The sequence below is a fragment of the Entelurus aequoreus genome, linkage group LG18, assembly GCF_033978785.1.
Source record: "Entelurus aequoreus isolate RoL-2023_Sb linkage group LG18, RoL_Eaeq_v1.1, whole genome shotgun sequence".
Classification (NCBI taxonomy): domain Eukaryota; kingdom Metazoa; phylum Chordata; class Actinopteri; order Syngnathiformes; family Syngnathidae; genus Entelurus; species Entelurus aequoreus.
The window spans coordinates 45,402,138-45,414,412 of NC_084748.1; the positions used below are offsets into that span (position 1 = coordinate 45,402,138).

The 12,275-nt window shown below is 39.6% G+C and overlaps 1 protein-coding gene across 1 annotated transcript in view; it reads right to left on the bottom strand.

The window, feature by feature from the left end:
- LOC133634173 (uncharacterized) overlaps positions 1-6,056 on the bottom strand; it is a 12,049-nt gene extending 5,993 nt beyond the window's left edge. The window contains exons 1-2 of the mRNA XM_062027236.1: positions 5,811-6,056; positions 1,906-2,160 (exon numbers count right to left, since the gene is read on the bottom strand). Coding sequence (XP_061883220.1) covers positions 1,906-2,160; positions 5,811-5,898 — 343 coding nt within the window. The 5' untranslated portion in view covers positions 5,899-6,056. The remainder of the gene's footprint in view (positions 1-1,905; positions 2,161-5,810) is intronic.
- Between the last annotated feature and the right edge of the window lie 6,219 nt (positions 6,057-12,275).

Genomic DNA, 12,275 nt, shown 5'->3' on the forward strand with positions numbered 1-12,275 from the left:
GTTATTCCAGAGCGATAAAGATCTATAAATAAAAGATTTCCGCACGTCTGACAAGTTTGATGCTGCTTTTTGTTGCCATTTCGCGGACAACATGAGCTTTCAGGTCAATTACCGTTAACTTTGAGAAGACACATGCGCAGCATTTACTTATAAGATCTATAAGTCCTGTGATAAAATGGCAACCGAGGTAATCAAAAAGGTCAACCAACGAAGGAGATTTCTCTATAGAATCTCCTCTCTGGTCAACAAAAGCACCATGAAGATTCTAGCGGGAACTCTCGTTCAACCCTTTTTCGATTACGCATGCACCTCCTGGTACCCTAGCACCCCCAAAACCCTCAAATCTAGACTCCAAACATCCCAGGACAAGCTAGTCAGATTACTTCTAGACCTCCACCCCAGATCCCACCTCACTCCTACCCACTTCTCCAAAGTGGGCTGGCTCAGGGTGGAGGACAGAGTAAAACAACTTGCACTGAGCCTAGTCTATAAAATCCGCTACACCTCCCTGATACCGAAGTACATGTCAAACTACTTCCTTAACGTAAATGACCGCCATAACCACAACACCAGGGGGAGCTCCACTAACCACGTTAAACCCAGATTCCGATCTAACAAAGGTTTTAACTCATTCTCCTTCTATGCCACATCAATGTGGAATGCACTCCCAACAGGTGTTAAGGAAAGGGCATCTCTATCCTCCTTCAAAACCGCAATAAAAGAACATCTCCAGGCAACTTCAACCCTAAACTAACACCCTCCCCCTTCCACATCCCACCTCCCCGGATTGTAAATAATCAAATGTAGATACTTATTTTTATGCTTTCTGAACTCTCTCTCTATGTCCACTACTTGCTGTACATATCCTACCAAGTCAGTCCTACACTGGTCCAATGTCCATTTCTCTGATGATGCAATTGTTGATGACTGAAGTGTTGATACCAACCAAACCTAACCCCGGATTGTAAATAATGTAAATAATTCAATGTATATACTCTGATGATTATCTTATGTGATGACTGTATTATGCTGATAGTATATATCTGTATCATGAATCAATTTAAGTGGACCCCACGCCCCCTCCAGCTCAATGCGGACCTGAGACTGAGTGGGGACAGCCTGTTCTCACGTCCGCTTTCCCACAATATAAACAGCTTGCCTGCCCAATGACGTCATAACATCTAGGGCTTTTAGAGAGTAGAGTGCACAACTGCGCACACAACAAGGAGACGTTCGAAGGGGAAGGTGCATGTTGCCTGTACATTTTGTAGAACAGACTTCTTTATTGAACACGGTGGCCGAAATGATATACTCATCATGAACGGAGAAGTTAAACAGGACAATACTGCCATCTAATGGATAGCCACCGGAACACTGAAATTCAAGTATTTATTTTATTTATATGTAAATAAAAAATTTAAAAAAATATATATATATATAATATATATATAGCTAGAATTCACTGAAAGTCAAGTATTTCATACATATATATATATATATATATATATATATATATATATATATATATATATATATATATATATATATATATATATATATATATATATGAAATATATATGAAATACTCGAGTTGGTGAATTCTAGCTGTAAATAACCACGCCCCCCGCCCCCAACCCCCCCTTGGAGGTCTCAGGGTTGGCAAGTATGCTATATTGTTATTTTATTAATGCAATATTTGTTGTGATTAATCACATGAGTTAACTCGTTATTTCTGACAGGGCGAATAGTAATGAATTGATTAACGTGGACCGCGACTTAAACAAGTTGAAAAACTTATTGGGGTGTTACCATTTAGTGGTCAATTGTACGGAATATGTACTGTACTGTGCATTCTACTAATAAAAGTTTCAATCAATCAATCAATAACACAAAAAACGTCAGTACCTGAGTGTAAGTGTTCCACATTCCCTTGAGTTTCACACATGTACCAACTGGCGTGTGTGTCTTCCACCGTCCAGGGCTCTGATGTTCGGTTGCCATCTCTCTCCGTGCACCGTTTCTCATCCACCCGGATGTGAGCAGGGTCACGTGACCGGTTCTGGATGACGTCAGCATCTCCACCACCGCTTTCCCGCTTCTTCACCCGGAAGTCTCGCTCGCACAGCGCGCTGGGCAAACAGACCAGGGTCGCTTTTGACACTTAAAGGAAATGGGGGGCGAAAAAAAGACTTTTAGGTAAACAAAGGAGGGCAGAATACGCTGCGGAGGACGAACACGGCCCGTGGCGTCGAAGTGTGGCGGTAAGAAGTGGGGGATGTTGTACCGCGGCCCCAAGCATAGGGGGAGTCGTGGGCTTTTGGAGAGTTTTCAAATGTTTTCCCCTGTCGTTTAAATATAAGAGTGATAAAAATATGTAATACATATTCTTATAAAATTCATGTAGTTGTGAAAGTTCAATAATAAGGTTAGTTGAATTAAATTAAGAACGTCTAAGACTACCAGCAACACCTCATGATGCGAAATGGTTTGTTCCACCTGAGCGTGGATGTGCGATACCACTGATTTTTTTTCTGCCATTTAAATATGTAAGTAAACAAAAAGTGTCATAAATGTCAGTATACAAATTGATATGGCTGTGAAAGTTCAATATTAAGGTTGCTTGAATCAAATTAAGAACGTCCAAGACTACCAACACCCACATATGATGCAAAATGATTTGTTCCACCTGCGCAGTGATGTGCGATACCATTTAAAAAAAAAAAAATCTGCCATATAAATATGTAAGTTAAAAAAAAGTGTCATAAATATCAGTATTCAAATTAATATGGCTGTGAAAGTTCAATATTAAGGTTGCTTGAATCAAATTAAGAACGTCCAAGACTACCAACACCCCCTCATGATGCGAAATGGTTTGTTCCGCCTGCGCAGTGATGTGCGATACCATTTTTTAAATTTATTTTAATCTGCCATTTAAATATGTAAGTAAAAAAAAAGGGTTATAAATGTTAGTAATTGATATGGCTGTGAAAGTTCAATATTAAGGTTGCTTGAATCAAATTAAGAACGTCCAAGACTACCAACACCCCCTCATGATGCGAAATGGTTTGTTCCACCTGCGCAGTGATGTGTGATACCACTTTTTTTTAAATATCTGCCATTTAAATATGTAAGTTAAAGTGTCATAAATGTTAGTATACAAATTGATATGGCTGTGAAAGTTCAATATTAAGGTTGCTTGAATCAAATTAAGAACGTCTAAGACTACCAACACCCCCTCATGATGGGAAATGGTTTGTTCCACCTGAGCAGGGATGTGCGATACCACTGATTTTTTTTTCTGCCCAAGTAAAAAAAAAGTTTCATAAATGTCAGTATACCGATTTATATGTCTGTGAAAGTTCAATATTAAGGTTGCTTGAATCAAATTAAGAACGTCCAACACTACCAACACCCCCTCATGATGGGAAATGGTTTGTTCCACCTGAGCGTGGATGTGCGATACCACTGATTTTTTTTCTGCCATTTAAATATGTAAGTAAACAAAAAGTGTCATAAATGTCAGTATACAAATTGATATGGCTGTAAAAGTTCAATATTAAGTTTGCCTGAATCAAATTAAGAACGTTTAGGACTACCAACACCCCCTCATGATGTGAACTGGTTTGTTCCACCTGAGCATGGATGTGCGATACCACTGATTTTCTTTCTTTCTCCCATTTAAATATGTAAGTAAAATAAAAAGTGTCATATATGTCAGTATACAAATGTATATGACTGTGAAAGTTCAATATTAAGGTTGCTTGAATCAAATTAACAACGTCCAAGACTACCAACACCCCCTCATGGTGGGAAATGGTTTGTTCCACCTGAGCGTGGATGTGCGATACCACTGATTTTTTTTCTGCCATTTAAATATGTAAGTAAACAAAAAGTGTCATAAATGTCAGTATACAAATTGATATGGCTGTGAAAGTTCAATATTAAGTTTGCCTGAATCAAATTAAGAACGTTTAGGACTACCAACACCCCCTCATGATGTGAACTGGTTTGTTCCACCTGAGCATGGATGTGCGATACCACTGATTTTTTTTCTTTCTCCCATTTAAATATGTAAGTAAAATAAAAAGTGTCATAAATGTCAGTATACAAATGTATATGACTGTGAAAGTTCAATATTTAGGTTGCTTGAATCAAATTAACAACGTCCAAGACTACCAACACCCCTTCATGATGCGAAATGGTTTGTTCCACCTGCTTATGATGTGCGATACAATTTTTTTTAAAGTAAAAAAAAAGGGTCATAAATGTCAGTATACAAATTGATATGGCTGTGAAAGTTCAATATTAAGTTTGCCTGAATCAAATTAAGAACGTTTAGGACTACCAACACCCCCTCATGATGTGAACTGGTTTGTTCCACCTGAGCATGGATGTGCGATTCCACTGATATTTTTTCTTTCTCCCATTTAAATATGTAAGTAAAATAAAAAGTGTCATAAATGTCAGTATACAAATTTATATGACTGTGAAAGTTCAATATTTAGGTTGCTTGAATCAAATTAACAACGTCCAAGACTACCAACACCCCTTCATGATGGGAAATGGTTTGTTCCACCTGCTTATGATGTGCGATACCATTTTTTTTTAAGTAAAAAAAAAAGGGTCATAAATGTCAGTATACAAATTGATATGGCTGTGAAAGTTCAATATTAAGGTTGCTTGAATCAAATTAAGAACGTCTCAGTCGCAATTCTACAAGAAAACCTTAACATTTTGGCAAAATTATGACAAAAAGTCATAATTTTACAAAAAAAAGGGCAATATTGCGATACAAGTCAGAATTTTATATGACAAATGTCACCATTTTGCATTTAAAAAAAAAAGTACATTAAAAAGTAATAATTTTACGACAAATTATTGTTAAAGATATGTTACAGAAACAGAAAGATAATGAGAAATTGTTCCCAATTTTTAAGAAAGAAGTCAACATATTGTGAGAAAAAGACTGGTTTTAGTTCATTTATTTATTTATGTTTTGTTTGTAATTGATTTTTAATTATTATTTACTTCAAGTTACTACAGTATGTCTCTATATACATATGTATTTATTTTTATTATTAATTTTGGCCAAAGGGGGCGCATTTCAATTTCTTGCACACACTTGTTATTACATATGTTGGCCAGAGGGGGAGCATTTCAATTTTTTTTACACACACTTGTTATTTCATATGTTGACCAGAGAGGGAGCGCTTCTAAAACCGACACAGTCAATTTGGAAATCCCTCCTTTTTGGGACCACCCTCATTTTGATAGATGTCACCACCAGGGGTGCATAAGATCTCTATTTTTCGTTTTTCGTAATGTGCTTAAGGCCGATGACAAAGGAGTCAGGGACCACAGATGGCCCCTGTGCCGCACTTTGGGCAACCCAGCTGTAGAAGCTAACAGTTAATGACCACTATAGTCTTAGTACTGTAGTGTATTTGTTCATCCTATGGTCACATATGGCACGCGGGTGGTCTTACGTCAGCACCGGAAGTCGTAAAATCAGCTGTTCACCTGGCGGGTTTTTCGGGGATGAATAGGGAAGGCCTTCTTTAGCTTGCTTTATCATATATTGCTGCCTTTGCACCTGTCAATGTTTACTTTTGTATGCACATTAAATCAACAAATCCTGACTTTGGAGCAATGTTCACGGACTCTAGTATTTGGCTCTCTATTAGATGCAATGGTTTTCCGTATTGGGACCATGATTTCGGGCCTCATATGGAAGGTACTTTTCCTTGTTGATGTCTCAAGAAGGGTAGAAATACAAGAACACACACATTCAAGGATAGACTAACCCTCACCTCTGTTGAAGGCAAACAATTGTGGTAGGCAGACGATGAAGATGAGGATCACGAGGACGAGAAGTTTAGCCACTGTTGCTCTTGTCATGGCTACACACACACACACACACACACACACACACACACACACACACACACACACACAAACAACACACTCACACGCTCAAGTGTGACTCGTTGTATCTGCTTCCTTTTTTCAGTTGACTTGATACCAGCGATCCCTCGGCGACCATGAACCCCTTCGCTGGAAGTGCGCGCGGCTTCCAACCGAAGAGCTGACGCCGGAAGTCGAGGCGTGCGATGATGCAACAACGTTTGTTCGCCACGCACCAACCCGCTGCAGCGCAACGCTTGACTTCTGCCCGTACTTCCTGTGGCGTCCACACAGAGGATGACAAATGGCTCTATTTGCAGCATGTGAGTACGAGTGCCGTGCAGCCAATTGAGTGTGTAAAGAGTGAGTTTTTTTTTTTTTTTTTTTTTTTTGAGGAATAGGATTCTAAAAGAAAATTGGGACTACTAATACAAAATAATACAACATAATTCCTCTTTTTGTAGTTTGACTATTTTCTAAGAACCTTTGAGACATTTCCCCCATCAGTCGCAACTAACCTAATGTCTCTAACGTGTGCGTGACTGGCAGGAAGAAAACCTCAGGAAGAACTCACTAGGCACCACCTGCTGGTTGGAATGTGTCCACCTCTAACTAATGGGTAGTAGACGACCAGACAAGATTCTTAACGTTCACACTGAGAAACTTATTTGGTTTTGCAAATAATAATTAACTTAGAATTTAATGGCAGCAACACATTGCAAGAAAGTTGTCAGAGGGGCATTTTTACCACTGTGTTACATGGCCTTTCCTTTTAACAACACTCAGTAAACGTTTGGGAACTGAGGAGACACATTTTTGAAGCTTCTCAGGTGGAATTCTTTCCCATTCTTGCTTGATGTACAGCTTAAGTTGTTCAACAGTCCGGGGGTCTCCATTGTGCTATTTTAGGCTTCATAATGCGCCACACATTTTCAATGGGAGACAGGTCTGGACTACAGGCAGGCCAGTCTAGTACCCGCACTCTTTTACTATGAAGCCACGTTGATGTAACACGTGGCTTGGCATTGTCTTGCTGAAATAAGCAGGGGCGTCCATGGTAACGTTGCTTGGATGGCAACATATGTTGCTCCAAAAGCTGTATGTACCTTTCAGCATTAATGGTGCCTTCACAGATGTGTAAGTTACCCATGTCTTGGGCACTAATACACCCCCATACCATCACAGATGCTGGCTTTTTAACTCTGCGCCTATAACAATCCGGATGGTTCTTTTCCTCTTTGGTCCGGAGGACACGACGTCCACAGTTTCCAAAAACAATTTGAAATGTGAACTCGTCAGACAACAGAACACTTTTCCACTTTGCATCAGTCCATCTTGGATGAGCTCAAGGCAGCGTTTCTGGGTGTTGTTGATAAATGGCTTTCGCTTTGCATAGTAGAGTTTTAACTTGCACTTACAGATGTAGCGACCAACTGTAGTTACTGACGATGGTTATCTGAAGTGTTCCTGAGCCCATGTGGTGATATCCTTTACACACGGATGTCGCTTTTCGACGCAGTACTGCCTGAGGGATGGAAGGGATGCAGTGATTCCTCCAGATTCTCTTAACCTTTTGATGATATTACGGAGCGTAGACGTGAAATCCCTAAATTCCTTGCAATAGCTCGTTGAGAAATCCTTATGTGTGAATGACTGAGCATTTCATGGAAGCTGCTTTTATACCCAATCATGGCACCCACCTGTTCCCAAATAGCCTGTTCACCTGTGGGATGTTCCAAATAAGCGTTTGATGAGCATTCCTCAACTTTCTCAGTCTTTTTTGCCACTTGTGCCAGCTTTTTTGAAACATGTTGCAGGCATCAAATTCCAAATACGCTAATATTTGCAAAAAACAAGAAAGTTGACCAGTTCCAACGTGAAGTATCTTGTGTTTGCAGTCTATTCAATTGAATATAGGTTGAAAAGGATTAGCAAATCATTGTATTCTGCTTTTATTTACCATTTACACAATGTGCCAACTTCACTGGTTTTGTGGTTTGCACCTCAACCAGTGTCATTGATGCTCACTGATCTGAGTCCTCACAAGCTCGCTCTCATCTCACATGAGGCTGGAATGTGACTCCAGAGGATTCGTCCCCCTCCCGTGTGCATTGATCGAACTGATGGGTGTACTCACTGTGAAGCAGTAAAATGTTGATTTTATGGTCGGCCGCCTGAGAGGAAGCACTTATCTTGGCAGTGCTGAGAGTAGACAAACACACAAAAGCGGTGAGTGCCGCTGCTGCCAGGTGAGGCTTATCTCTGCCACACAGTCAACAGTCGAATACACATGGTAAAAAAAAACATTGCTTTAATGTTCATGGGTTCAAACAAGAGATTTGAAATAGATTTTACGGTCAATGAATATTCAACAGTTTACAGAGTGTGTTTCACATGTAAATTCACTCACTAACGTCTGAGTACAGTTCAAACCTTGGCAGAAGATGGATTAAAACCAAAAAGCAATCTTTCAGTTGCGTTTTTCCAGAATTTCTCTAAAAACTAAATATATACAGTCGTGGTCAAAAGTTGACATACACTTTTAAAGAACATAATGTCATGGCTGTCTTGATTTTCCAATCATTTCGACAACTCTTATTATTTTGTGATAGAGTGATTGGAGCACATACTTGTTGGTCACAAAAAACATTCATGAAGTTTGCTTCTTTTATGAATTTATTATGGGTGTGGCATCACATGGACAAAGATAAGACCTTCTGGAGCAGGCCTGGGCAATTATTTTGACTCGGGGGGCCAAATTTAGAGAAAACAATGTGTCTGGGGGCCGGTATATATCTATTTTTAGGAAAACTAATACACAACCTCACAATAAAGTCTGATTGAATGCTAAAAATGTTATGACAGACCGCCTTAAAAAAGGAATGGAATTTAAAATGTTTCTATGAACGATAAAACCCTGAATATTGACAACATATGAACATCACACTCCCTCTCCATTGACATTTTTTACAATCAAGCCAAATGCAACAAACACAGCGAAATATGAATGCGAAGGGTAAAAAAACCAAAAACATCTACAATCTGATATATCACTAGGCTTTAGAACTTTCTTGTAAAAATATCCTTCCGCGTCTGTCCCTGACACCCGCATTTCAGGCTCGCTCTGGAAACACTCTGTGGAAACGCTCCCCACCCACACTGCTTGGTGCCTCGTCTGACCTGCTGTGACATAGATTACCATAGTAACTAGTAGGGTTGTACGGTATACGGGTATTAGTATAGTACCACAATACTAATGAATCATATTCGGTACCATACCGCCTCTGAAAAGTACCGGTCTGCCACACCCTAAGAGCTTTTGTTAAAATAAAGCCAATAATGCTATTTTTTCTGGTTCCCTTTATTTAGAAAAGTATCGAAAAGTACCCAAATGATATTGGTATCAGGACAACTTTTTTTTTTATTTAGCCTTTATATAACCAGGTAAAATCCCATTGAGATCAAAGATCTCTTTTCCAAGGGAGACCTGGCCAACACTAGTCACTAAAATATCATGCAAAAGCGCAGATTCCAACCATTGAAATACTTTATATAGTTCAAGACTTATGGTAATTACAAAACATCACTGCACATCAAAATGGCAGCTACACTTTCCATCTTAAAGATCTAAAATAAATATTTGGGAATGTCTGGCGGGCCAGATTGAAAATCTTAACGGGCCCCCGGGCCTTAATTTGCCCAGGTCTGTTCTGGAGGAAAGTTCTGTGGTCAGATGAAACGAAAATTGAGCTGTTTGGCCACGATACCCAGCAATATGTTTGGAGGAGAAAAGGTGAGGCCTTTTATACCAGGAACACCAGGCCTATTGTCAAGCATGGCCGTGGTAGTATTATGCTCTGCCAATGGAACTGGTGCTTTACAGAGAGTAAATGGGACAATGAAAAAGGAGGATTACCTCCAAATTCTTATTCTTACAAATGTTTATGCATACGTAAATGTTTTCAGTTTTAAACATTCATTCCTTCATGGATCTAAACTTTACTGCTGCTGGTAGTTTTTTCTGTATTTTTATTTAATAAGTTGTAGGTGTATTTATTTCAGTATAAAAATGTAAAAAGTTTTTTGCTTCGGTCATGAAATGATGATAATGGTGTGCCAGGGCATACATACATTATTTATTTAACACTTAAATCTCTACAGTTGTTTTTTGTTTGTTTTCTGACGGAGAACAGTGTCAGGGCTTTCAGGCATCCCTGTTTTACTCCAGTTTTTACTTCAAAAGGAGCAGACTCATGGCCATTCCCAAGTACTGTAGCTGTCATATTGTCACGCATCAATCGGACTATACTGATGAATTTTGGAGGACATCCTGATCTTGCCAGCACTTCCCAAAGTAGTTCCCCGGAGACAGTGTCAAATGCTTTTGTGAGGTCAATAAACACCATATAGAGGGGTTTATTTTGTTCAAGGCATTTTTCTTGGAGTTGTCTCACCGAGAATATCATGTCAGTTGTTCCTCTGTTTGGTTTAAAGCAGTGGTTCTTAACCTTGTTGGAGGTACCGAACCCCACCAGTTTCATATGCGCATTCACCGAACCCTTCTTTAGTGAAAAATAAAATGTTGGGTTTTTTTTTTAAATTCAACACAAAGTTATATGTTTTTGGTAACACTTTAGTATGGGGAACATATTCTAAGTAACAAAGACTTAATTTAGAGTTTTTTGGACACTAGGGGAACATATTCTAAGTAACATAGACTTAATTTACAGTTATTTGGTTAGGGTTAGGGCCAGGGTTAGAGGGTTGGGGTTATAATAAGGCCGTGCCGAATAAGGTATTAATAAGTACTTAATAATGACTAGTTAAGAGCCAATATGTTACTAATTTGCATGTTAATAAGCAACTAATTAATGGTGAATATGTTTCCCATACTAAAGAGGTACCATGTTTTTTTACTGGTGCACAAAATGAACCGTGCGTGAACATCAACTTGTTCAAAGAACAAAACCAACACAGTGCATAAACTCACAACAAATTACACACCTGCAAATCAGTCAGCTGTTGCCGTATCCGTAATACGCCGATAGGGAGAAGTTTTTATTTACACGATGAGTCGGGTGTGTCCTGACCTCCGCCGAACCCCTGAGGCAGACTCACCGAACTCCTAGGGTTCGATCGAACCCAGGTTAAGAACCACTGGTCTAAAGCCTGATTGAGATTCTGGGAGTATGTCCTCAGCAATGGTCTGAAGTCTTGTGTTGAGGATTCCTGACAGGACCTTACCGGCAGTACTGAGTAGTGATATGCCTCTGTAACTGCCACATTCTGCTCTATCACCCTTTCTTTTGTATGTCTTCACAATGTTGGCATTCTTTAGCTCTGGTGGTATTTCTTCCTCGCTCCAAATTTGTAGTTATAATTTGATATAGATGTTCTTGTAGTTTGTTTCCACCATGCTTAAATATTTCAATTGGAATTCCGTCTGGGTCTGCCGCTTTGCCAGCTTTCATTCGTGAGATGGATTTCTTCTTTTCTTCCAGGGTTGGTAAGTCTCCTAGGTCCATTTTGATGGTCTGTTGGGGTATGGCATTGAGGACATCCCTGTTATAGACAGTTTGTTGGTTCAGTAGTTCTTCAAAGTGCTCTCGCCACCGCTCATTGATTTCTTTGTTGGTCTTCAGAATGGTACCCCCGTTTTTGCTCTTGAGGGGCACCTGACCTTGTATAGATGGTCCTTATATCTCTTTTGTCGCTGTAAAGAATGCCTTGCAATTGTTGTTATCGGCTAAGAGTTGTATTTCTTCAGCCTTTGACTGCCAACATTTATTTTTCATGCCTCGCACCGTGTTCCTGGGATTAAAGGCCTCATCTTTTCTCCCCCAAACACATTGCTGGGTATTGTGGCCAAACAGCTCAATTTTTGACCAGGACTGTGTATACCGGTGCCCTTTATAGTCCGTAAAATACGAGTTTGACCTACTATTGAAGTCATGAGTGTGTTCTCCTGTACTGTATTATTATTAATTGTATTATTAATGGCACATGGAAATGAATGGCGAGCATATTTTTCTGTGAGAAAGCAGCAGGGGGAGGAGGAAGTGGAGCATGGTGATTTAATGCTGTGTAAGCAGTAAGGCGTTGCCTCTAAAGCTTTATGAATCATAATGTAGAAAATACGAGGTTCCGCTGCTCTTTAAAGGCGAGATGTCCTCTTCCTGCTTTTATTCCTATTTTTCTCTCTTTTATCGTCACACAAGGGTTTTCAAGGTGGTCCCAGTCGGCCACATCTTTGCTTACTGCAGCGTTTTACACAGAGCCCCCGCGTCCCTTTCTGGCTGTGCGCCGCAACCTTTGCCGCCGTGAAAATGTCACGTCAATACAACCTTTCCAACACCAGGAAAAATCAATAA